General features: G+C 38.6%; 1 protein-coding gene across 1 annotated transcript; it reads left to right on the plus strand.

Moving 5' to 3' along the window:
* The first annotated feature begins 23 nt into the window (after window positions 1-23).
* C9 (complement C9) lies at window positions 24-23408 on the plus strand. The gene is made up of 12 exons (XM_013961105.2): window positions 24-1861; window positions 6807-6924; window positions 7799-7946; window positions 9309-9456; window positions 11179-11317; window positions 14199-14417; window positions 16676-16916; window positions 18227-18355; window positions 19657-19835; window positions 20051-20279; window positions 21102-21281; window positions 23325-23408. Exons 1-11 carry the CDS (start codon window positions 1776-1778, stop codon window positions 21260-21262), a joined length of 1797 nt encoding a protein of 598 aa, XP_013816559.1. The 5' UTR covers window positions 24-1775; the 3' UTR covers window positions 21263-21281; window positions 23325-23408.
* The last annotated feature ends 1907 nt before the right edge of the window (window positions 23409-25315 follow it).

Here is a 25315-nt window from a genome sequence, read left to right on the forward strand (position 1 = left end):
TAGCTGACACTAGGAGTTCAGAGCCTGCTAAGAATTGTTTCTGTCTTGCTGTTTCTTACTATGGCTATCTTATTCATGGTGTTAAGTTTTGCTGTAACTCCTTCAGTCAGGCCTGTTAAGCACTTGCTGCCCCACAGTAAAATATAAAATCCCAGTTCTGAGTGGTCTCCTAGGCTGACTCACTCTACATACAGTAAGTTGTTACTAGAAGTTCATCCCATTAGGCTCAGAAGTATTGACAAACTCAAGCTGTCCATTGGCTAAAGATGCTTTCTCATCCCATTCTGCAAGGGTGTGGAAGCTGGGCACTTGTCTTCATAAAATTCATTCCTCCCATTCAATGTAACTAAGCTGTCTATTCCAACTGCTCGTAAGAGGTAACTGATGCAGGGGGAACCAAATTAAAGCAGGGAAATATCTAGCTCATTCAGAACAAATTTTCTAGTTGTGTTGGTTTTTTTTTTTTTTTTGTTTAATGAAGATGAATTAATTCTTAGGCATTAAACTTACTGTTTTAGACTAGGCTCTAGTACTGGAGACAGTTATAATTGTCAGCCTGACATATAAGACTAGAATACAGAAGAACTTGAGCTAAGCATCTAAATGAGTATTTGGCTAGCCAAACTAAAATTAACAGCAATACTATAACTTAGTAGTGATCATCCTGACAACCTAGCTTAAACAACTATTGTAGAACTGAGTTGGGTCAGAAGGACCTCTTAAAGGCTGGTCAAAGATGCCTGCTGGTCTGCTAGCTTAGTTTGAATGCCTGTTCACTTTAAGTCCCTCGCTTAAAGAACCACAAACTGTCAATGGTACATAGCATCACTTGTAGTGTTTCATGATAACTGCTTCAATATTACAAGTGTCTGTATAACTGTCCTGGACTCTTGTTCAACATAGGAGTTTAGTGCAACTGAATTCCTTAGATTAGCATTGAAGCTGCATCAGTTTTACATTTCTCTAAATGGAAATTATCCCAAGTTAAGGATTAGGAAAAAATGCTGCCTGCCCTCTTCCACTTAAAGGTGAGGGTGGGAACAGAATTAAAATTAAATTTTTGGATCTACTTGTAGCATTGTGGAATATCCTTATGCTACGTGACCACTTTAAGCTTGAGTCTAGATACTTAAACAACTCTTAACTGTTAAACAGCAGCTTATTCATGAGTTACTTCTGTCTTGTGACTGTGTCCAACACATGATGCCTTAAGTCTGGATTATAGCAAACTGCTGAACAAGAATGCCTTCTAAAAAGCTATCCTGTGGTTTAAATTTTGGTGACAGTGAAAGCTAGAAGAGTTTTCAGCACACAGTTTTTGTGGTTTTGAAGGAGCTTTTCTCTTGTATTGGCTTTAAAAAAAAAAAAAAAAAAAATCTGCAAGGCTCCACAAGAAAATTCCAAACATGTTAGAAGCTGAATTTGTTCTTGTAAACACTTAGGGACTATTTGTTCCTTATGCAAGTTGCTGCAGTAACTGCTTTTACTAGCCAGTTAACTGTCCTCTAATTGAATAGAAAAATTTTTCCCTATGTTTAAAGATACTAGTAAATAAAAACATTTGTTTTATCTTAAAACTATTTTATGCTATTTCCCAGTCTTCACATAGAAAAAGTGGACTTTAGAGCACTTACCATAAGTCAGTTCTGCCAGTAACTGGGACTTTCATGTTTGTAAGCGCTGATTTGTTTGTTCTCGTGGTAATAAATAACAAAAGGAACAAATAAAGAAATTTCGAATTCAGTTATGACAATTCTTCTCTACTCAGCTGCAAAATGAGAAGCATGCATGTTATTCTGCAGCTTTTATCTGTACTATGCGTTTTAGAAGTAGCTGCCTCACTTTTGGGGGAAAGCAGAAGGTAAGTGTCCTTTGGTCTTTTGCAGGTCTCTATAGTGTTATATTTCTCCAATATAGAGCATAAATCTATAATGCAGACACTTCCACTGGTAGTTTATTTGTATATCCAACTAAAAGGGAGAAGTCTTCCTATCTTTCAAGAGGAGTCAAATGGAACTCTTCTTATTTTACATGTACAGGGCACAACAAAGGGGGCTGAAAGCCATTTAAGCTATCTTCTAGCAGGAAGGTGGAGCTCAAGCAGCAGTTTTCTATTGCATGTTGAGGGTGAAAGTATAACCTAATCTCAGTCTGCCTGATGTCTTTCTGAAGATGCTCAGTTTTCTGCTGACAGTAGTTATACTAATATCTCAAGTCTCCTAGCCTATCTATCTCTGATTCTCTGGTAGTATAACTTCCCTCTCTCCCCGCCCCCCACTATAGTATCTTTAGAAGGAGAATCAAGGGCTTAACCCATACAAAAACATGTGAAAACACAGGAATAACTACACTGCCTGAAATTGGAGATCTGCCTAGTCTGTATCACACTTATGAGAATGGCCAGTACTAAATCCTGTAAGAATGTGCAAGAATCTCATAATAGCTATATGCAGCATAAGAATAAACTTGGATCCCTCTGCTTTAAGGCTTAAACTGCAATATGCATAATATTTTATGATCATGTGTGAATGTTGTCTGCACAACCAAGTGTTGCCTTATGTGCATGTGTCTAGGCCTGAGGGTGGCTTTGACATTGTCTGAAGTACCCAAACAGAGCTGGTAGAAGAGCTTTCAGAACTATAATTCTTAATGCTTTCCTTTCATAGTGGTGTTTTGATAATTCTTATTGCTTGAACATTTAGATCCAATTACAGCACAAATCTGATAAGTTCAGTTACATAATCCAGCCAGAAGAGATTATTACAGAGTCCATAGTAGGCAACATGGGCCAACTGCTTGACTACATATCATACCAAAGTCTGTGCTGCTGCATTATGGCACTAGCAATTACAGTTGGTATAAGTATGCCTTCACATGATGCTATCATGTCTTCAACTCTAAGAGCTATGCCTTCTCTGCTGATCAGTGCTAACCATCAAACAAAGCCTTTTTGTGTCCTCTGTTTTGTAACAGATGGACAAAAGGGCTCTGTATTTTGAAGTATAATTCACTAATAAATCACTGGTGAAGCTGGGTGGCATGAAGGTGTACAGTGCCAAGTCAGGGTTCGTAGAGAACGTATTTTGATTTCCACACTTGCCTCTGAAGTTCTTTCTCCTAGCTACTGCCTTTAGTGGCATTCTTCCGTACCTAAACTGCTTTCCCCTCTTGTCCTATTTGAATTGTTAGCCTTAATACCTCCTTTATAGTAATTAAACCCAGGGAGAATGGCTTGAATGTGCAGGTGACAAGATGCCAATTTTCCCAAATCCACCCCCACCAGCCCCAAGTGACTTTTACTCAAAAAAAAAAAAAAAAAAAAAAAAAAAAAAAAAAAATTCTTCCCATATGTATTGCTTAGAATTTCTGAAAGTCTGAAACCTCAAAGCTGGGTCTGCAGCAAATCATGTGAACCCTGTGCTACAACCTGGAGGGAGACCAAGCGTATGTGTACCTCACTCATGCAAAAGGCATGTTCAAGCAGAAGTTGCTCAGCTGGATTTAAGTAAAAACCTTTGCCTCCTGAAAGTCAGCTCAGCCAACCATCATCATCTCTGGCTTTCAGAAAGATGGTACCTGGCAAAACCTTCATTTACACTGGAAAAACCCAATTCAGCCTTTCCTGTCTTGTTGCAGACTCAAAATAATGGTTTATAGGAACTTTCAGGAGAATCTTTGGGAGCTGTATTAGCTTGTGGCTGATTCCTCCTTTAGACTCCCCTCATACACAGTGCTCTTCATGTACCCTTTTTACTTTTTTGCATTTTTAAAGTAATATTTTAAAGGTTCAGAAGTGCATTTCTAAGGCACTTAAATAATTGAAATTGATAGGAATGAGATATGAAATGCCTTTGGAAATCCTACTAGGTACCTAAATATATCTTTGAGGGTTCCCACTCCTACTATGTTAAAGGACAACTGGTCCATCTTCTCCCTAAAATGCCAGAATAGATGTTACCTTCAAAGTTTACAGTCCTATGTCAGTAAGCAGATGGAGGTCATATATGCAATGATCTTTGCAGATACAGGAAAGATCAATGGAGGGAAGAAATAAAAATCTACTGATGTTACCTTCATGCTGAGTTGCAAAAATACTTAGTAGAATATTGTACAGCAGCTTTTCAAAGTACTGTCTGCCTATTATGATGCTATAGTAAATTGTAGTATTGTTGAAGTATTTGTAAGATGAACTAATTATAGCTAAAAGAATTGAAGAGGCCAGGGAGCAGTTGGGCTACATTGAACTTCAAATATGTTACAGCTTCCCAGAATTTCATAAATTGTAAACTCATGAAAAAGTCTAGGGTGGAAAGGCCCTCTAGAAAACATCTGGTATGACCTTCTGTTGAAAGTAGGGCCTTAGATTAGGTTATCCAGAGTCCTATCAAGCTGTCTTGAATATTTCCAGTATGGAAGATTCTACTACTTCTCAGGGTAACCTAATCCAATGTTTAATTGTTCTCAGAGTGATGATTTTTTTTTTTATAGCCAGATGGCATATCCCCTGAATCCACTTGTGCATGTTGTCTCCATCTTCAGTGTAACTATCTTCTAGGACAAAAAGATTCTAAAAGATGTGGTTTCCTCTTTCTCTACCTCTTCCTCTCCCCCCCCCCCAACTTTGTTATAATGCAAAGTAAGTGCCACTCCAATGCAACTTCAGGTCGATTTATTACTCGAAAAATCTGTATCAGTTCCCTAGCTAGATCTCCTTTGTTATCCTGATGTACGTATGCTTAGTCAGCCTCTGAAATACATGCACCTTGCAGAGTGTTTGGGGATATGTAAGCCTCAACAGCACTGGAGAAAGAAAGCTAGCCACTAAGTGTGCGTATGAAATCAGAAGAAAAGCTTCAGATTAAGGGTACTCTGATGAATTTAATAACAATCATATTTGGCCAAAGCAAAGAGCCAGCTGATCCATTAGCCTATTTCTGATAGTGACCATTAGAGGATGCTCAGTGAGAAGCATAAGAACAAGACAAGTTTTCAGTGTGCTACCAACAAGCGATGGGTTATGAATTTAGGTGCTTAGAGTCCAGCATGTATTCAGTGAAAGGGAATTCTGGGTAAAATGGACTTCTCTCAAGGTCAGATTTGGATCCTGGGCCAGCCACCCCAGTACCTGGTGCTTTGCATACAGCAAAGCTTCACACTTCCCTACCAGCCTAGAGTTTGGAAGGTCCCTATTGTATGTAGAGAATTTTTCATTCCTTGCTTGTCTTATTAGAATCCCACATGTTGAAGGCAACACCCCAAGCCAGTCCGAGCTTACGAGCAAGAGGCTTCTGGGAAGAGAGTTGTATAGAAGCAGCAGGCAGTGCAGCACGAGAGCATGATATGGATTCTTCCAGCAGCAGCTGCTGTGCGTGTTTACTGGTAGTGCAACAGCAAAACCCCTGAAGCATACGAGCCAGTCAGGGTGAGCTGAGTGTATAAAGGTTGCACAGCAAGCATGTGATCACTGAGCTGTTTAAGATTCAATGGCTGGAAAGAGACACAGGTCGACTTAGCGTCTCAGTACCATCTTACTAGGTATGTAACCTAAACATACAATAAATGGCAATGGAAGGCTGAGCTGACTAGTATATCTTCTTTGTCCAAACTGCAGATTTCTCAATTTCGTGGAATCAGGTTACATTTATTTGGTCACCTGGCATATTTGTACAAGGGAAGGGGATCAAAAAGTGCAGGGCAAAGCCCTGCCTGCAAAAAAAAGTGCATACATCAGACTAGGGGAGCTGCAGATTTACCAACATGCTGGGCTCAGCAGAGAAGGTCCCACTGCAGAGCAGAGACCCCCATATTTACCTGCAGGGTGCAGAAATAATTACCATGTAGCAGATGAATATTCAGCATGTAAGGCCAAAATTTAATAAATTACAGAGAGCAAACCAGGCAGGTTAGACCCTAAAGCTCCCTCACTCCTCTGCTTTGCAGCATCGTTACCTGTGAAGATAAGGTCATCTGTAAACTACTGGCCTTGCTTTTTAAAATGGACTAGTTATCCTACAGTGCATCCATTTTTAATGTCTAACTGTGGTACTTTCAAGAAACTGGGTTTTTATAAAATGATGCCCTTTCACTTACTGAGAGACAAGAGTTTCATGGTATTTCAGGCTGGGCATCAAAATGAGGAGTCACTCTAAAAAATCCAGGCCTTTGACTGAAACCTAACTGGCAACTCATTCAACTCAGCAAACTGAAGAAGTAATTAGTTAGCTAAACGCTTGTCTGCTTTTTCCAACTATATAGGTTAGCCTATTAACAAATAGTACCTTTATTTATGAGACTTCTTTCAACTCAGAAAAGCATTTAAACTTTTACTTATTTTTAAGGGCAACTCCATTAAAGTTAATAAGTTCAAAAATTAAAAAGATGTATTGTAGTAATTTGACAATTAGGGAGGTGTTGCTAGGTCAGCACCGACGTCTTTAGTTCTGAACAGGGAGGACACAGCTCTTGTCTTACAAAGGAACTACAGACATTCTCCATGTATTACTATTTCATTTTACTCAATTCATGGTATAACATGATCCACCAGAAAGGCATGAGTATGCACAAAGATCCAGAAAAGGAAAGGACTGGCTTATTAAGTCTTTGACTCTTTTTTTTTTTTTCTATAAAATTTAATTTTAAACCGGTATGAAAGAGTTTATAAATCTAAGTACCACATACTGCTACAAAAGTGAAACCAGGAGACAGCTTGAAGATGCTCCCAAAACATTGGTCTCTGGTTTAAAAACAAACTCAGGCATGATTTCAGTGTACTGCCCGGGACTGTATTGGGATGTTTTGTCTGACAGCTCTTCAGAGAAAGCTTTCCACAGGGAGACAAGAGAACTGAATGCTCCATCTCCGATAGACTGTAAGCTGAGTGGCTGGAGTGAATGGGGGCCCTGTGACCCATGCACATATCAAAGGGTAAGCTATAGCTGTAAGCCTTTGTTTCAAAGTGACAATCAATCACAGGAAATTTATCTGCCTGCCTTTTGGATTTGGGAAAATATCAGATTGCAACCCTTAATACATGCCAAACATACATTCATGATCTGATGAAACGCATAATCATTTCAGACCTGAAGCTGTAGTAATAAGGGAAGGCTGCATCCAGTGTACAAAACTGGTCAAGCGTTCTCATTCAAAATGTTTTTTTGATAGAAATAATCTTTTTTTGGCCATGGGGATGGTTCTGTTAAGAACCTTACTTTTAATACATTTTTCCTTTTTAAATAAAAAGTGGTATTTTTGTCAAAATCAGATTTTTGCTTTCTCAGGGGAGTTCTTCCTATGAAAGTTCAAAAATATGAAAGACAGTTCCTTGTTGATTATATCATCGTTTTGCCTCATGAAGTTGCAAGAATTCCAAGTCCCAAAAAACTTTACTAATTACTGGTGCCCCAAAAGTAGCTAATGCCTACTGGTAACAGATAAAAATGCAATGACTTCCAGAGGCAGGCTTACAGATGATCTATATTCATCCAAATCTGTGAAATTCATGTAAAATTAATGGACTAGAATTACTTTCTTCTAAGCACAGACTTGAAAGCATATAAAATATGATGCAGTTTCCTCCTTGGATTTCTTGTAAACAAAATAGTGAAAAATAAGCATCTCTATATGCTTGCTAAAACATTGTTATTAATTAAATGTTGCTGTACAAGTATTTACTTCTCAACCAAAAATCTCACTAAAGATCCTTTGTTCTGGAAAGTTCAAAGTTCAGCTGGAAATCCCTCAGTTCTGGCACTTCTCTCTTCTCTCCAAGAAATGTTAATACTGTTACTTATCTTTCAAGTTTCGGTCTAGAAATATTGAAAAATTTGGACAGTTTGGTGGAAAATCATGCCTGGAGACTTTGAGAGATGTACAAAGCTGTAAAACCAGCCAAGTTTGTCCTGAAGAACCAGAACCAGACTGTGGTACTGACTTTCAATGCAATTCTGGTAGGTTTTGTTTTCACACCATAATGAGTTACGCAATAACTCCGCAAGCCACTTTTTACTTAGTTCCATGAAGAAGCTCAGTCAATATCCATTAAGTCAATAAGCATCAAAAGAGAGATACATGCTTCACTGCTTTGCTTGTTGGGGATAACTTCCTGAAGCCGTGCCTTAGCACTAAGGTTTAAACAGAGCCCCTAACATGTATGGAGGTGGGTTGAAAAGCCATGAGGCCCAAACCAGAGCATGAACAATGCTTGAGAATGGGTGCATTCCCCTCATCTCTCTTAATAATTTGTATCTGTGTTTAAATTCCTTTCCTGTTTTTTCTGCTCCGTGGTTAAAAGCTGACTTACTATGAGTTTCCCTCTTTCCAGCATACCCATTCCACCTGGAACAGAACCCTTATGTTTTATGAAAAATCACTGGGAAAAACTAGAACTGAAAGAATTTTGACAAAATGGGTAGGGAGGTTTAAGTGACCACAATAGTACAGTACATGTCTGCTGGAGATCAGAATGCCTCTAGATCCCAAGTAAAGTATACATTTGTAGAACTGTACATGCATATGAATTAATGTAATCTTCAAGACTCATCACAAATCAAAATGAAAAAGGAAATGTTAATGGTAATAAAATAATCAATACAGAAAAGGAAAGCTGCTAGGTGGATTTTGAGTCCCAAGCCACTGTCAATTTTGTCTGTGTTTCAAATACTATGAAGTCCAAGTAGAGAAAGAAAAATTACAAAGTATATGTTTAAATAGTAGTTCAAAGCCATTCTGTGGCACTCTACAGGCAAGGTAGCTGATAGGAGCAAGTGTCTTCTTGTTATGCTAGGGCTAAATTTACCCCAAATCTTTAAATCATGTAGAAAAAAATCAGTCTTTGTAAAACCTACAGTGAAACCCTACCTGACCTCAATGGAATTAATATTTCACTGCTGCTTTAAAACACAACTCACTATAGTTCATGTTCTCCCAAGAGCAACGGTTTAAACAACTCAGAAATAATTCTTTGTTGATACTGACTTAGTATTTTCCTGTATTCTCATAATACAATTTTAAAAATCTAATAATCAAAGATGAATACAGAAACAATCAAAGGAAATATTAACTTCCTGCAATGACAGCAGTTCACCTGTCACTTAGTTTTTTTAGCTATCCCAGTAAGCTAATAAGCCAATTTCATAGTATGTTTTTTTTCATCTGAAGGATGCTGGGAGTAAGATTCTATTTCCTTCTGACAATAATGAAAATATATGTCTAAGAGGCAGATCTTAGTAAAGAATAGCTGCAGGGGGGGCAGTACTTAAAGTCCATCTTAGAAAAACAAATGATTCATTCAATGTTTATTCTTTGTTTAGGTCGATGTATAAAGCAACGTCTTGTGTGTAATGTAGATAATGACTGTGGAGACTTTTCTGATGAAGATAACTGTGAATCAGACCCACGATCGCCATGCCGTAATCATGATATTGATGTGTCAGAAATTGGCAGGACTGCAGGGCAAGGGTATGTAATGAAGAAATATAATGTTAGTACTGGGCCTTGTGAGGAGTCTAGGACTGTCTCCAAAGCCAGCTGAAAACACTGGGGTAGACTGCCATTCCCAAAAGTGGAATCTGAATGATGTTCTCATTTGTATTCAGAAACACCATGCAACTTCCGAAGAACACCTAACTATGGTTTTCTTTCATACACATTGGGATGATAAAATACTTATCCAGACTATGGACACTAAATAAATCATTAATCATTATGTTAATAACATATATATAGAAATGATATGTATATGTACATGCATACAATGCTTATATATAAATATAATCTTTATATTTAAACCATCTTTTCAAGTGATCTTTCATAAAGAATTAGTCATTCCCAATTATTTCACTAACATGCATATCTAAGAGGGAGACAATGTATCTTGATTATTTTACACAACGGGCTGTATTACTGCAACGGCAACCTGCCTGCAACTTTTTTTTAGTACTTAATTTTTCACTTCTCCAGACCTTTGTTGTTTACAGGAGCTTTCCTCATTAATCTAAATTGAAAATTCATCTTTTTGTTCTCAGACTCTGATGGGTCTCTTTTACTTTAAGTAAAACAAAAGTAGGACACACAGTGTATCTACAAATTGAGTAATAAGGCGGCTATCCAAACTGGAACAGACCAAAATAAAAGTATATCACAGCACCACCTTGTGTTTAAATGAGAAGGCTACATCCTCCATTTCATTTTGATGCTATTGCACAAGGGCCAAAGTGCTGCCTTTGTAACACATGGAAGTGAGCCAGGTACTTAAGCATTTTTAGAAGTAGCTACTTTATTATTTCTATTATAATCTATTACTTTAGTCTCTCATGAGAAAATGTTGTATAGATGTGCAGTTGTGATGCTGACATCTTTAGTGAATTGATAGCCATTTTCTATACCCCCTTAGGTATATGAACATGTATCAGACATAAATACTGTGGCCCCTGGAAAGCTCTCAGTGTATGAAACAGACATGGAAAGGCAAAAAACAATATGGAATCCCACAAGGAGAAGTTGTTTTAGATGTATCTCTTGTGCATGGGTACATAGGCATATAGAGCTATAAAAACAATGTGCCCTCTTTTCTGGATTTATTGTGATCCAAATTTCCTCTCACCTGCCCCAGGAGATTCAACTACTCTACCAGGTCACTCCCTGGGAGAAGAGACCAAAGCCAGGAGTGGCTGTATATTCCTTCTACAGGTTTGATGGGTCTAGTGTACATTTGATATTAAAGTTTCTATCAGCAAACAAACTAATATGAGTTACGAAAAAACAAGATAAAAATAGCTGTTGAAATGTCCTTTTTAAACCTATAAGGAATGACTCCTAACAAATATATTGTTTAAAAAGAAATGGTTTCCACCGCCTTTCAATTCCAAAGGTTCTCACTGTGTTTGATATTTAATATCTATCATCTTATTTGTTTGTTTATTTTTCATTCGTGGCCCTTTAAGTGCTTTACAAAAGATGTATCATGATCTCCATTAAATGGATGAGAAAACAGGAGCACAAGAGGTGAAGCAACCTGTTGTGGTGGAACAAGGTTCTTCTGATCACCAAAAATTCAGTTCCCCAGCTGTATTCTGTCTCTTACAAAATACAATTTTTCTGATCATAATACTATTGTCAAGAGGCTATGGGTGCTGACACCTCCTTTTCTGAACTGCAACCTCTCTTGTGTTTCTGTTGTAGAATCAATGTTTTAGGGATGCAGCCAATGGCCAGTCCATTTGACAATGACTTTTTCAACGGCCTTTGTGAAAGAGTGCGTGATGGGAACACGCGGACGTACTACCGCAAGCCATGGAACGTTGGTGTTCTCAATTACGATGTAAGTCCTTCTGTGCAATCTAGGATGTGTTTAACTGAAGCTGAATCCTGACATCCTCTTGGAAGACTCCACATATCTCTTGAGTCAGGTGGTAAAAGCTCTTTAGCATTAAGCTTTTGATAAAGTCCAGAGGGCAACAGGTTGTGTTATCATTTGCATTAGCAATTAAGCTCAGTTGCTCCAAATAAATTTCCATTGCATTCGATGCTGTAATTGCACATAGTAAATGAAAGTGTCTTTCTAGAATGTTTATAATATGAATGGAAGAGAAAAACAGTAGATGTAAAGAAAGAAATATGACACCTAACTTTTACCAGATACCTTGAAACTTTTACCACATTTTCAAGGACACACAAAAGACTGATAAAAGTGCAGGAAAAACATCCTAACACCCGGGTCCTGCTTGGGTTTCTTAATCTGTGCTGACTTTCTCTTTCCTACTGAGGAAAACTAACAGACCTTTAGAGATTCATACAATGACTTCCCTGAGGTTTGAACACCCAAATGCTGATGATCTTAGAAATCTCAATTATTTCAGCTATGTTTGAGAAAGCAAAGTAAGTATTATATTTACAAATGTATTGCCTATCCCTATAAGCAGGAACTTCATAGAACAATGACAATTTAAATGAGACCCTCCCCAAAATGAGCAAATCTGACCCAGAAATCATTGCTTGTATTTGATTTTGACACAGAATCTTTTTCCATTACTGTTCTGCTAAAATATGCAAAAGAAAACAACATTGAAATAGGCATTATGAATTAGCCATTGTCTGCTATAAGTAAGCTAAATCAGAATTCTAAATAATTTCAGAAGTTGAGACCTATTAATAAATCTTGTTTGCATTCTAGGAATGAGCTGGAGACTATTATTCCTTAAATGTAAGGGAACTGTTGACACATATAAATTACATTGACAGTGTTACATGCTGAGACTTAACACTCACTGAAACATTGTCACTGCAGTTTTCTGTTCACTTTTGAACCACTGAGCTGATCCAGATGAGGTGTTTTGGGGAGAGGGGTGGTATTTCCATTTGTTTTCATTTGTTAGAGCTCTAAGAAAAGATTCATGCCAAAACCCAAAACTGAATATTTCTGGCTTTTCCTCATAGCTTGCAATAGCAGAAATCATTAAAATAGAATTGGGGGGGGGGGGGCTAGTTATATCTGATGAATACTCCAAGATGGGCTATGTTTTTTGGCATTAAAGGGTGCTTCTAGGGAAAAGAATAAATATCTAAAATTTAAAAAATGAACACAACCACATTTCTGTCATAAAGGCAGTTTCTGATGCAATTGCATGCAAGTTGGTATGATTTTTTTTTAAATGTCTTAGATTATTTCAGCTTTATAAATCTTTGAGAGATTCTTTACTACTTTTGTCAAACTAAATTCAAGTGCTTCCACAGAGTCCAGCTTTTTGGCTAATTTTTTCCACTGGGTTGTGGTTTTGGATATTCAACATGAGATGCAGTGAACAAATCCAATTTTCATAGGCTGGCTGCTCAGGTGTTTTGGAAAACAAAACAAAATTTTGATGTTTGACTACCCAAATACTGTAGAAACTCAAACCACTGGTGATGATACTTTTGAAATCATAGTCCCTTACACAGACCATGTGGCTTCCTGCTGTCCCCCACTGTAATACCGGGCATACCAAGCCGCATTACAAGCAACAGGGCACAGTCTGCAAGTGACCTGGGAATCCTCATGTTGTGACACAGAGTACAGTGTGTCCACACAGGGGATACACAAGTCGTCTAAAGAAAGGCCAGCAAGACAAGGTTTTTGTTAGGGAAGTTATCTTCTCCCTGTATGGGGACACCTCTACATGGCACTTCCACTGGCTCTCAGTGGCTCTCTCACATCTTGATATCATGCTGCATGTGACACCTGGCCACAGGGTATGGCAGAGGCCCTGCACATGCCTCAGATGCAAGCCCCGTGGAACAGGGGGAAGGAATGTAAGAGAGTAGTAAGGCATATGTGGCTCCATCCTCAGTGCCCAACACTTGGCAGATCCGATTACATGTGCAGAATATCAAGTCTGAGGTGTTTTTTTCTTGATCTGCAGAGAAATCAAAACTAAAGACCAAGAGAAGATGCTTTTCTTCCATCCAGGGAAAAAAAAATCATGTAATTTTTTTCATTTGTGAAGGTCCTAACATTGTTAAATATAGATATGCTGCCATTAAGGCATTGTGCTCCTGTTTTCTTCTGAAGATGAGACTTCCTGCTTGGATTACACCTCCTTTTGGACAGCATCATCTGTCCACATAGTGAGGGATTTTTTCCATAACAGTTTCTGGCTACAATGGAGCTTAACAGATGCAGCCAGCCTTGGGAGCCTGGATCTCAGGAGAGGCTGAATACACAAGGAAACCACATAAAAACCCCCATAAGGTTCTGGGAGAACCAAGACAAATCAAATTATTGATTTAGCTGAATCACATCCTCCAGCTGAGTCAAAATATTTTGAGTTTCAAGCATTTGCTTTTTCAATGAAAATTGAACATTTCCAAGAGACAAACCAACAATTTAGTAAAGATTGGGGGGGGGGGGGTTGGTGAAAAATAATTTTCTAGTTCAAAATGCCATTTAGCCTTTATTAATACTTTCTGTGGAATGACTTTGCTATTCAGAAAAAAACTCAGCTTTTTCTGTTATTCTGTTTGTTCAAAGACAGTCCAACTAGCATACAAAGTGATGCAGGTTTCCACCCTTTATGCTCATCTGCTGTGTTCATATTAGCACCTGTTTCATATATATTTTTTGTATTGATAACATAGATAAAACATACAACTTCAAAGTGCTACATAGATTTTCTTTTACTGCCTTTTTTAACTACTCGTGCAATCTTTTCATCATCTTTTCTAAGACAAAAGCAGACAAAACCTTCACAGCTGAGTACTATCATGATCGTGCAGAAATGATCCGAGAGGTTTACATAGAAAAACAAAGACAATTTAAGGCTGATCTGTCTCTGAAATACACACCTACTGATGCAAGTGACAAAGAAACTGTAAAAGGAAATTTCAAGTATCACTATAGCAAGAATTCAAGTTTAAGTTCTGTCCTGCAAAGCACCACAGAAAGGGTAAGTTTAATCATGCTAACATGTTTAATTCAGTGATTTTACAAACACTAAAATTTACATAATGTCAGAAAAAAGCACTATTAATCTTTCTAAATATTCTAGTTGCCTACTACTTTTCTGGCATTTATTCACAAAAATGAAATACTGGCAATACTAGGGTTAAGATTTCAGAGGTGGCTAAAAGCGTAATCACATCTAGCTTATTGTTCCTACTGTTTCTGTCGACTAGCAACCACCCTCATCTTCAATGGGGCCTTGACATTAGGAAGGGCCAGAGATCTCTGGTCTCATCTTGATTACAGAGCAGCTCTGATCTAGTGCAGTGTGGACAAATTAGATCAAGTCCTGGGATGAAAAATTGCCAGTGAGTAGGCCTAAAGGTAGGTAAGCTTGGACAAGCAAAATAGATATAATAATAACCCAAAGGTCAGACCTCGGCCACTTAGGTATGACTGTGCTAATAAACTAGCCTGATCTAAGAGGCACGGGTATTAGCACTGGCATTTGATTATCTGTCTTGTTTTATTAGCACACTGCCTGCCACGGCTTAGTCTGCGCCAGCTCTAGTGCTCTCAAACAATGCCAAGCAGGCTGCAGGGGACCACAGGACCAAGGGAATGTTCCCAGTAGGCAGTCTGGACAAAGCAAGCAGATTTTGGGGGTGCACACAAGCCATGCCTCTCCCCTTTCCCTTTGAAACAGAGAAAAGGCCCTATCGCATTTTATTTACTAGCACAGAAGTAGCCTTAGCAGAATATATCTGCCTCAAGTAATTCAATCTTTCCAGTTTCTTGTCAGTCTTTTTTTTTCAGGAAACCTTCAGAGACCAGGAGATCACATAGATTTAATGGAAAACTAAGATAAATTTTATAACTGGTTAGTTAAAATAATGCTGAATACATACATACTGAATAAAATAATGTAATACACTGGCAGTGTATTGATATAGGTTGTTTCTTGGGGTGGAAGCCAAGATGTAAAAGCATTCATCTCTACAGACTCAAAAGATTTGGTTCTGTATCTCAGGAGGTATTCAGGCCACTTGTAGTCTAGTGACCTGCAGTGAGAGTTTTGGCTTCAAATCCTTGCTCTGCAATCAGTTCAGATAATGAGTAAGAATCCCTCACCAGCAGAGGTCTATCACCATAAACTCACGTTGCTGCAGGTTGGTGTAATAGGAATCCCTGGCCTAAGAATCCTGCCAGGGCTTAGGCGTGAGTTAGAGCCTGGAGCAGCCTGGGAACATCAGCAGAGTAAGAGATTTTGTACTTGCTGATGGCAGAAATATTTGCACCCACAAAAATTTCCTCACTGAAATTTAGCTGCCTGAAGATTTCTGCCATTCCTAAACAAAATTTGAGTGGGGGGTTTAAGATCTCTTAAGTGGCACCACCTGATGTGATGGTCAGTTGTTAAATCCCTCTTATTTATTTCTTATTAGGCACTACTGTGAAGGGACCCACATAAATACTGCAGATAAAAATGGAGTTTGGAAGGCTTGTGTTTGTTTACAGCCTTAAGTGCTACTATTTCACAAGATGTCCTGTATTATATGCAGCAGATAGGTCTCAGTTGAGACTATGACATAAAATCATCAGCAGTGTAATTTATGACTGTACAGATTGTGAAACCTCAAGTTAGAATGTATGTATGGGTCACATGCCCCAGAGGGTTCTTTTCCCGACTAATTTTCACTTTACGATGCCGTTTCATCTTTTTGTTTTTTTAACTGGAGCAGTGCCCTTCATTCAGGCAGTCTGAGAATAAAGAGAAGTGATTCCAAAAAGAGAGAACTCAGTTCTGTTCTAATTACAAACAAAGGCAAAACTCCAGCTGACCTCAGTGTGCAGGCCGGAACAGCTTCTATTATCTGGCAAGCCATATAGAATTATTTTTCTATGTTATAAAATTAAGTCAGGAAGGCACTTTCTATAGATAGTGTACTTAGAGGGAAAACCCTGTCATCAAATAGATCACAAAAGGTTTACTGAAATTAGCAAATGGAGAGCGTTGCAAAATTGGAAAAACAGAAATTAGCTAAATTTCTTGCTACTTCCTCAGTTAAAATACTAGATGACATTTTAGAGAACTTACTATTTCATTTAAACAAGTTTGTCCCTGTTCCAGCATGCTAGATTGAATACAGTGTTTAAAAGTGCTACAGTTTCTTTAAACGTAAAATAGAATAGATTTTCCTGCTGTACTGCATACCAGAATGGCACTCTCATCTCCTGCTTTCTTCCCACTGGTGTATTCAGAAACAAACCTTTCTGCATGTAAAAGGAAAGATTCAGCTCGGAAGATTCCAAATGCGAAGTCGTGATGTCCGTCTTACAGATAGTTTCCTTGATGATCTAAACTTTCTGCCTGCTGAATATGATAAGGGGGAATATTTCAAATTCCTAGAAGATTATGGAACTCACTATGCGGTCTCTGGAGCTGTGGGAGGAAAATATGAACTTGTGTATGTGCTAGATGATTACACTATGTCTCAATCAGGTATGCATTCTACTGGCCTAGTTCTGGCATGCAGATTATCACTGTCACACAGAGAAATGGATGAGGACACATGCATATACATATGGAGCTTTACTGAGGACAGCACAGTTCAATGTGTGCCATCAGTGGCATCAGTACAGAATTACACCAGTTCAAGAGATGAGAATCTGTCTTTGTAACTTCCAGCATTTTTATTGGAAGTCTATATTTTAAGCATGTCACTTAAAAAAAAATCTTAAATAGAACTATTCAAAATATTCACAAAAATTAGTGGTGGGATCTGATTCACAAGAAATCTGCAATGCCTAGGAAATCTGGCTAAACCTTAAATTCATTTTGCCAGTCGGTATCTTCTTGTGCTGCAATCACTGTGAGTATGGCAGTGGCACAAAATAATAGATAAATTGAAGAACTTCCCAGAAATCACATGATATAGTTGACCATGTTGAAACTGTTTTTATAGACTTTAACATTCACACTGGAATTTTCCTTACCCTGGTTAAGATAGGAAAGCAGTAACTTAATCCTCCCTCATGCAGTTCAGGCACGTGTGGTTTTGTGATGGGTTTAAGTGATCATTCTGAAGCTGATTTTGGAGGTCAGAAAATAAATACCTGCTGCATGAAGCATTAAGAGTAATATTGCCATGCAATGTTCAAAATATTCCAAGGGACATGGGGCAAAGATGTCACTTATGGATCATAGTAGTGTTCTTTTCAACAGCTGGAGATTGTGCTGCTCTTTTTTTAAGATCCAAACTTAAGCAAAGTCTCTCTGAACAAAGGGTAAAGTTTCAGATCAAATGCTTGAGCTCAATAGACAGAAAAGATGTGCTGGAGGTACTAGAGGATAGAGGAGGATTGGAATTTAAGGGAAAAGAGTGCACATAGGAGATTAGTGGTGTTGATTAAGTGTATGGGTAAAAGGAGTGAGAAAATTTGTTTGAGGGTGGGAGACAGAAGCTGAGAGAACTCAATAATTTAGCACATAGAAAGAGGAAATGATAAACAGGAGAAAGACAAAATATCTACTTTTAAGTAAAGAAAGAAAAACATAAATGAGTTTTTGGAGGGTTCTTAGCATTTTCCTAATCACTGCAGATCTCACCTGCTTCAGTGTAGTCACTTCAAATGCAGTCAGTTAGCCTCAAATTCATTACATGGAAGAGGAGAAAACAAAAGAGGACTGGGAGGAAGAAAGCCATAAAACATTTCTAATAGTCTTGAAATTTATCCTAGAAGAATAATATAATTACATTCTTTATGGCCATTCTGTCCCTGTAATAATCACCTAATTATTTCCACTTGCAGGTATCACCGTAGAAGATGTAAAAAAATGTCTTGGCTATCATTTAGATGCCAGCATAGCATATAAAGGATTGAATGCCAATCTTGATATTAATGATGATAAATGTGGAAAGATTAAGGTGAAGGACAAATGTAAGTATATCCTTACATTTTGCTTAAGGAAAGATGATGCCATTTTATTCCCTGTTTATAATTGATATGGTGATTACATAAGGACAAATCCAGTAGAGGTGAAGCTACTGTAACTCCATGCCCCCTGGTCCAACCTGTAGCAAGGCTGAACATGTATTCCTAGTAGGCACACATACAAACACACATGTACAACAAATACACACATGTACTCATAGCCAGCCACACAGATCAACACAGACAGAAACACAGCACTCACGGAAACCCAAATAGCACCTATGGCCTCATCCTGTTCCCCTCTCTCACTGATCAGGAGGAAGGGCTGTTAGTGGGAAATATTTAAATATAGACAATATGGATTCCTCCAGCAGCTGGCCTTAGACATTCAACCTATGCAGTAACTGGCTCTTGGATCCTCTTGCCTCCAATTGCCACACACACACACACACACAGTTGACCCCCACACCTTAGGGTCTCCAGTGGTTGGTCTGGACCCCCAGTAGCCTTAGTAGCCAACTCCTCGAGTTGTCTCACTTATAGAGAAACGCACGTATCCAGCCCAGATTTATGGCCACTTTGATACTTGGTTCCCAAGCCATTTATCCTTAATCCTAATTAGTCCCATACCCCCTAGACAGTAACCTCCCTCAGTCTGTAAGGCAATCCAGAGAGCCTCTCCTGTTGTCAGCCTATGGAGCTGATGGCTCACCTGGAACAGCCCTGGGAGGGGCAGGGGCTCCATTCCTCTGATTAGGTTACTCAGGTTCCCCTGCTTGTCATTATTTCTGTGTGCTCCTTTGCGTGCCTGGAGATGAGCCTTTTATCACATAGCAACTGCAAGAGGAAAGGAGTGAAGTGTTTGTTGTCGAGCACAGGAGAGGCAGTTATTTCAAGTCTGTCTAGTGTTGCTCTATTCTTATGTTTTAATCATGAAGTGCAAGCTCCTACTATTCCAATTCCTGCCCTATTCCCGTCCAGCTCAGGTAATACAGTAGTATTATTCATATTTTCCTTGGTTTGTTATCAAATGACTAAGATCTCCATAACCTATCTCATTCTGACCTACCTATTTCTTTTACCTTCAGGTATAGGGTTTTCTGATTTAATTGAAAAATAGAAGATTTCTTCCCACATACTAACTGCAAGCAAAGACAGATGGAATTCCACCATGACCACTAAGTGAAGGGTTCTTCTATCTCCTGTCATTTTAAAGAACTGGACTAGTTGTGCTAAAAGGACAATTATTCTTCAAGTTGTATGGATGTTAAACTTTCCTTCTTTTCCCCTCTGCTTTCTTTCTACAGCACAACATAAGGATGATGCAGTCATTGATGATATCATTTCCTTAGTTGATGGAGGGAAGATTGATTTTTCAGTTAAAATAAAAGAAATGTTACTGCGAGGATTAAAAGCAGTTAATGTAGAGGATTACATACAGTGGGCTAAGTCATTGGTTGATGCTCCAGTAGTGATACAGCAACGGGTAAGTACAGTCTCTTCTAAGCTGGGTCTCTTGCAGTTTTAAAGCTTTTGTTATGAGATGGAGGTAAGGCCCAAGTTTATTATTAACTTTAAGGTATTTTCTTCATCTTGACAGATCTAGCCTTTTTCTTCAGATGCTTACTTTAGTGATGTTTATATCAAAAGGATTCAGAACTATCGAAAAGTCTGTTATACACAGCCTATTTTCTTCTACAGCCTTCTCCAATACATACGCTTGTTCCAGTTAAGATGAGAGATGCATATTTAAAGAAACAAAATTTGGAAAGAGCAATTGAGGACTACATTACTGAATACAGTGTGTGCAAATGTGAACCTTGCAAAAATGGAGGCACCGTTGTGCTGGTAGATGGAGCCTGTACATGCATGTGCTCTAGCTACTTTAAGGGAATTGCTTGTCAGATTTCCAAATCTACACTAACTAAAGGTTAGTAAATATTTCAGACAGATTAAAATGAGCATGTTTATTAATATGAACAATATTCAGATAAAATGAGCCACCATAAGACATAAGGATGTCACAGTACCCCCTTATACCTACTGCTGTCAAATCCCATGGGTAGATAGTGTGGCAGTTAGTGTAAGTTACTAGGATCTTTCCATGAAGAGGGCACTCATTAGAGTTCTTTGTCCCACATACATTACTGTGTCTTAGAATGACACCCCAAAGTAATTTAAGTAAATAGGAACATTACTGAAGCATGCTGGAGTAATGGTAGAGAATCAGGGCTGTAAATTAAATTCACGCAAAATCACTCTCACAATGTCATAAACTGGTTTGTCTTCAGTTTCCTGCAAAAGCATCGTGCTTGCTAACACATGATCACATTTCATATCTACTCTGCTAGCTTAATGTTAGATTGATCCACAAAAGGGAAGAGGGAGATGAATGCAGTTCCACAGTTAACTGTGTAAAAAATTTGCTATGCAGTATATTTATTCCCTATGGCCACATTTTTGAGGTACAGGTGGCAAATACTCCAGCAGCTTCCTAGGGTGACAAAATTTTGAAACCTCTGGGCACTTAAGAAGTGCTGCTGACATGGAGTTTTCAATAGTCAAGTCTGTGCAGATGGGATGTATGCTAGAATATGCAATGATCTGTAGAGTCACCATAACTGAGAAAGCAAGAACTGAACCATGGTCCACCTTGTCCACCCTCAAAAAAACTCCAGTTAATGATATCTCTGTCACTGCACAGAAGGCAGAGAGATGCTGTACTAATCTTAGTATGGTGTCTTAATATCAGTTGTCACTGATGGAGGCTGGAGCTGTTGGAGTGCCTGGTCTGCCTGTGTGAGTGGAGAAAGCACTCGAACTCGTGAGTGTAATAACCCTGCACCAGAACCTGGTGGCAGACCATGCCAAGGAGAAAGCATTGAAAAACGGCCCTGTGGTGAAGCAAAATAGTTATGCAGCTCAAAAACAGGTAAGCAGCCCCTCTTAGGTACTAATGTATTATTGCTGTTTAGTCAGCCAACAGTCAGCCAACATTTGGGGCATTCCAGTAACAATATTGAAGCTGTGACATGGATAAGCCTGGTTACATGTTTCATCTAAATCTGTGACTTGAGATAGTTTTTAAAAACAGCCACCTTGTTGCTCCAATTTGTGAATGGCTATATTTGTTTTTGCATGTCTTGATGAGTAACATTATATCACAGAACTTTGGGAGTAAAATGAAGTTCATACAAACACACATGTACAACACATGCACACATATACTCACAGTCAGCCACACAGATCAACACAGACTTAGACGATTTCCAGAGGTCCCTTCCAACCTCAACCATTCTGTGATTCTGTGATAAGAACAGACTAAAAACCCAACCCTTGAAATCCAGATAACACCTCCAGCCATACTCTCCATCAGAAAATTTATGTCTTAGGAAAAAGAAAGAGACACATTTTTTGTTCATGATATAAAAGACAGTTTGGGAGCTTGAACTTTCATATTTGGTAAGTACACTTAGATCCACCAGAGCTACTGTTACAGCAGTTTTGAACCTTTTACGTTGGAAGAAAACTGGGGTTTTAGAAAATGTTTATCAGCAAGGTTTTGTCAATTTTTATTTTTAAAATAACACTCCAAAGTAAAGCAAAAAACAAGAAGTATTCTGAGGACTGATGCTCTAGTCCGTAACACGACAAGGTGGTCTCAATTTTCTTCACCTGCTGAGCACAAGAAGCTTGTGCGCCCCATGAATGTGAGAGTAAAAGCTTTCAGGCCCAGGATAAAGTGTTTGGGTTTTAGGCTTGATGGGTTACCATTAGTTCCTTTACCCTTGCAAGGCCACAGAGGAAAAGAGGTGGCAAGATAAGGAAAGGATCTTGTGCATGTCATCACTGAAACATCCTGATGGTAAGCCATGCAAAATGACCTCCACCTGGGCCAAAGATATGTATCAGATTTCTTCTGTGCCAGCTCTGTCTCATCTTCAGTAGAGTTCAACTATGTCCAGTCCTCTACTTGTGAAGCGTCCTGAAGAAAGCTTGGCCAGTAGCACACGCTAACCTTCAGGGAACCAGCTAGCCTTACATCAGAGAATTACACACTGCTTTCAACAGCAGCTTATCTCCAGGCTGTCAAAGCTACTCTTTCCATAATTTGTTTCAGGAGTTGGAAGAAAGGAAACTGAGGAAATAATATGATACAGAGCTGTAAAATCATGAGTGACATGAGGAAGACAAATATAAGAACAAGGGGACATTAAATAAAACTATCAGTGGCATATGCAAAACAAACTGAAGAATGGTCCCTCACACAGTGTACATAACAAAAGTAAATATGCATTTTAAAAAACTCAAGACAAAATAATGTAAGGCTCTCAAACATGCAGATAATGATGCTAGCTCAGGAAGACTCTGAAGTGTCAATTTTGGGGGGATGGGGGAGTATTCGGGGGAAGTATTTCTGTGTCTTTCCCTGTTCACGTACAATCTTCCCCAGGCTTCTGCCTGTTATTAGAAACATGGTATCAAATTAGCCTTTGACTGACGCAGTGCAGCTGGCCCTATTTTAAAAATCTCATGAGCGGCTTAATTTTATTTCTGCAGTACGTCACAGACATATTTATATTCAGCCACAATGGTAAATACCATGATGATTATTCATGACACATACATATTCAGACATGTTTCCTCCTGTGTGGCATAGTAAAAGCTCTTTTAAAAAAATTAACCTAACTTTGGCTCCTGAAATATCAGACGTGTTGAGCACTCACTCTTCCAACTGAAGCCAGTGGAAACCTTACATACTCAAGGCTTCTGAAAGTCACAATATGTGTTTTAATTAATTCTTCATAAGACTTAGTTTGTATTACAACCATATTTAAGAGACAGTGGAATCATGTTCCTGGAAAGCCACAAGACTACTAATTCACTTAAAATGTTGAACAATATATGCAAATATCTGATTATGTTGCAGTAACTATATGCTATCACTTCTTCACTGTTCTTTCTTCTTTTTTAGAAAACAATAATGAATTCCAAGCCAATTTTACAAATCAAAGTTCCTGCTGGCCAGCTAGCTTTCCAAAAGCAATGGAACACCATGATTTACAAGCACCCGCAGTTTAAATCATTGCTAATCAAAACAAAGTAATGTATCAATAAACATATTAATGGAGGCGAACTGATGCAGTGGGTGTGCTCCTTCTTTTATTTGCCTGCTGCTGTCATTAGAACATGAATTATCAGTCTTTGTTATTCACTAGCATAATGGAGTTCCCTTGTCAGAGGTTTTCTCATAGTTCTTTGTGGTAGGTGTTTTCAAACCCATTTTCAAGAAATCCAGTGTAAATATCAGAAAAATATATAGTAACTTCAGCTGACCGATAGTATATGATTAGTAAAGAATCTGGGAGAGTCACTGCTCTTCATAAATTGCCCTTGTGGATTTATTTCCACCCCCACATGTCTTACATCTAATTCAGACCCTCAGTCACTGATGTTTTTAAAGACATTCAGCCTTACTAGAGTTGTTACTCCTCCTCCTCCTCCTCCTCCTCCTCCGAATGTTTGCTGAAAAGTTTGATATTGTATCTTGTATAAGTCAATATATTTGAGATTTTTATTTGAAATCAGAGGTACATCACAAAGGGATACAGGAGTTGTATTACTATATTTTTATCAAAACTTGCAAAGAAAACAAGGCTGAGGCAATTGTACTGTTGTTGCATCTGTTTGTCAGTCTGCCTCAATAACTTCTTAACCTGATGGTCAATTGCAAGAAAATTTGGTTGCGGGTGGAGAGGAAGGATAGCTCTCAAAGATACAAAGTTCCTAGAAGTTTCATGAAAAAAGGCAGCTAGGTTAACTAGACAGAAGGAAATCAGTGTCCCTATTTAAGAAAAGGCACTACTGTGAACTAAGCTATTCTACTAGACACCAGAAGATCCACATGGAAGCAAGACACAAGAAAACAGATTTATTTTTAAAAGTTAGGAACTAACTAGGGCTAAGCAATTTGTTAAAACAGGAAAGGTAGAAGTCACCAGATCAAAAGAGATCAGTCCCTTGCACACATGCAGTCCGTGTCTGGAAGAGTGTCTGGGAATGTTCCTTCCCTGCCTCCTGCCCACCACAAATGAGTCTGAAAACTCTTACCAAAACATCAAATGCCACAAAAGAAAGCAGGAGAGTAGGAGTTCCCAAGGCCTCTATGGGAAGAGACCATTTGAAAAATCAAAAAGTACTGATGACTGAAGAAAGTGAGTCATACCCTGTACTACAGAGGCAGACTGAAAAAGGTCTGGTTCCTGCCACCATGAACAGTTCCCTCCCAACCACAGAAAGGGAAATATGCTTATTTAGCATTCCCAAGTGTAAAGATGGGATTTCCTAGATGAACAGAGCATCTGCATGCCTAGCACACCTGCAGTCATCCTGGGGCATTTCAGAAAGCACCAGACCTATTGCACATATGCTTTATGGCACTGTGCACCTGGAATAAAGCTGTTCTTGGTGGAAGATCTGATGCTACTGCAGTGTGGGAGCAACAGCAGCCTTCATCAAGAGCAGAGCTACCAGAGATCAGGAAATGCCTAACAGACAGAGCAAGTCCTCAATAGCTGCACATGCATATTCCTGTAAAGGAAAAAAAAAAAAAAGTAATGGTAGGGGGAATAGCCTAGGGAAACCTACCACAGTAGTAGATATAACTCTCAGTGTGACCAAGGCATGCTGACCAAGTACCCAGGTGGCTTTGCAATACAGTTAGTATCCCGCATCTGACAGATTTTTGTTCCTAATCCTCCCTATCCTCTCATAAAATCTCTTTCATAAATTGTTCATGTAGCATCCTCGAACCTTATTGGTCTCTTGCCTCTTCTATGCTCTTTGAAAGGTCATTCTTGAACTTCACTCCCCTAAGTAAGCTAAATTTTTTTCTAATCCCCTCTTTAAATATATTCTCAACCCATTTACACCCATTTGATTTCAATCCTTTAATTTTTAGTATAA

This window comes from Apteryx mantelli, chromosome Z (genome assembly GCF_036417845.1).
Source record: "Apteryx mantelli isolate bAptMan1 chromosome Z, bAptMan1.hap1, whole genome shotgun sequence".
Classification (NCBI taxonomy): Eukaryota; Metazoa; Chordata; class Aves; order Apterygiformes; family Apterygidae; genus Apteryx; species Apteryx mantelli.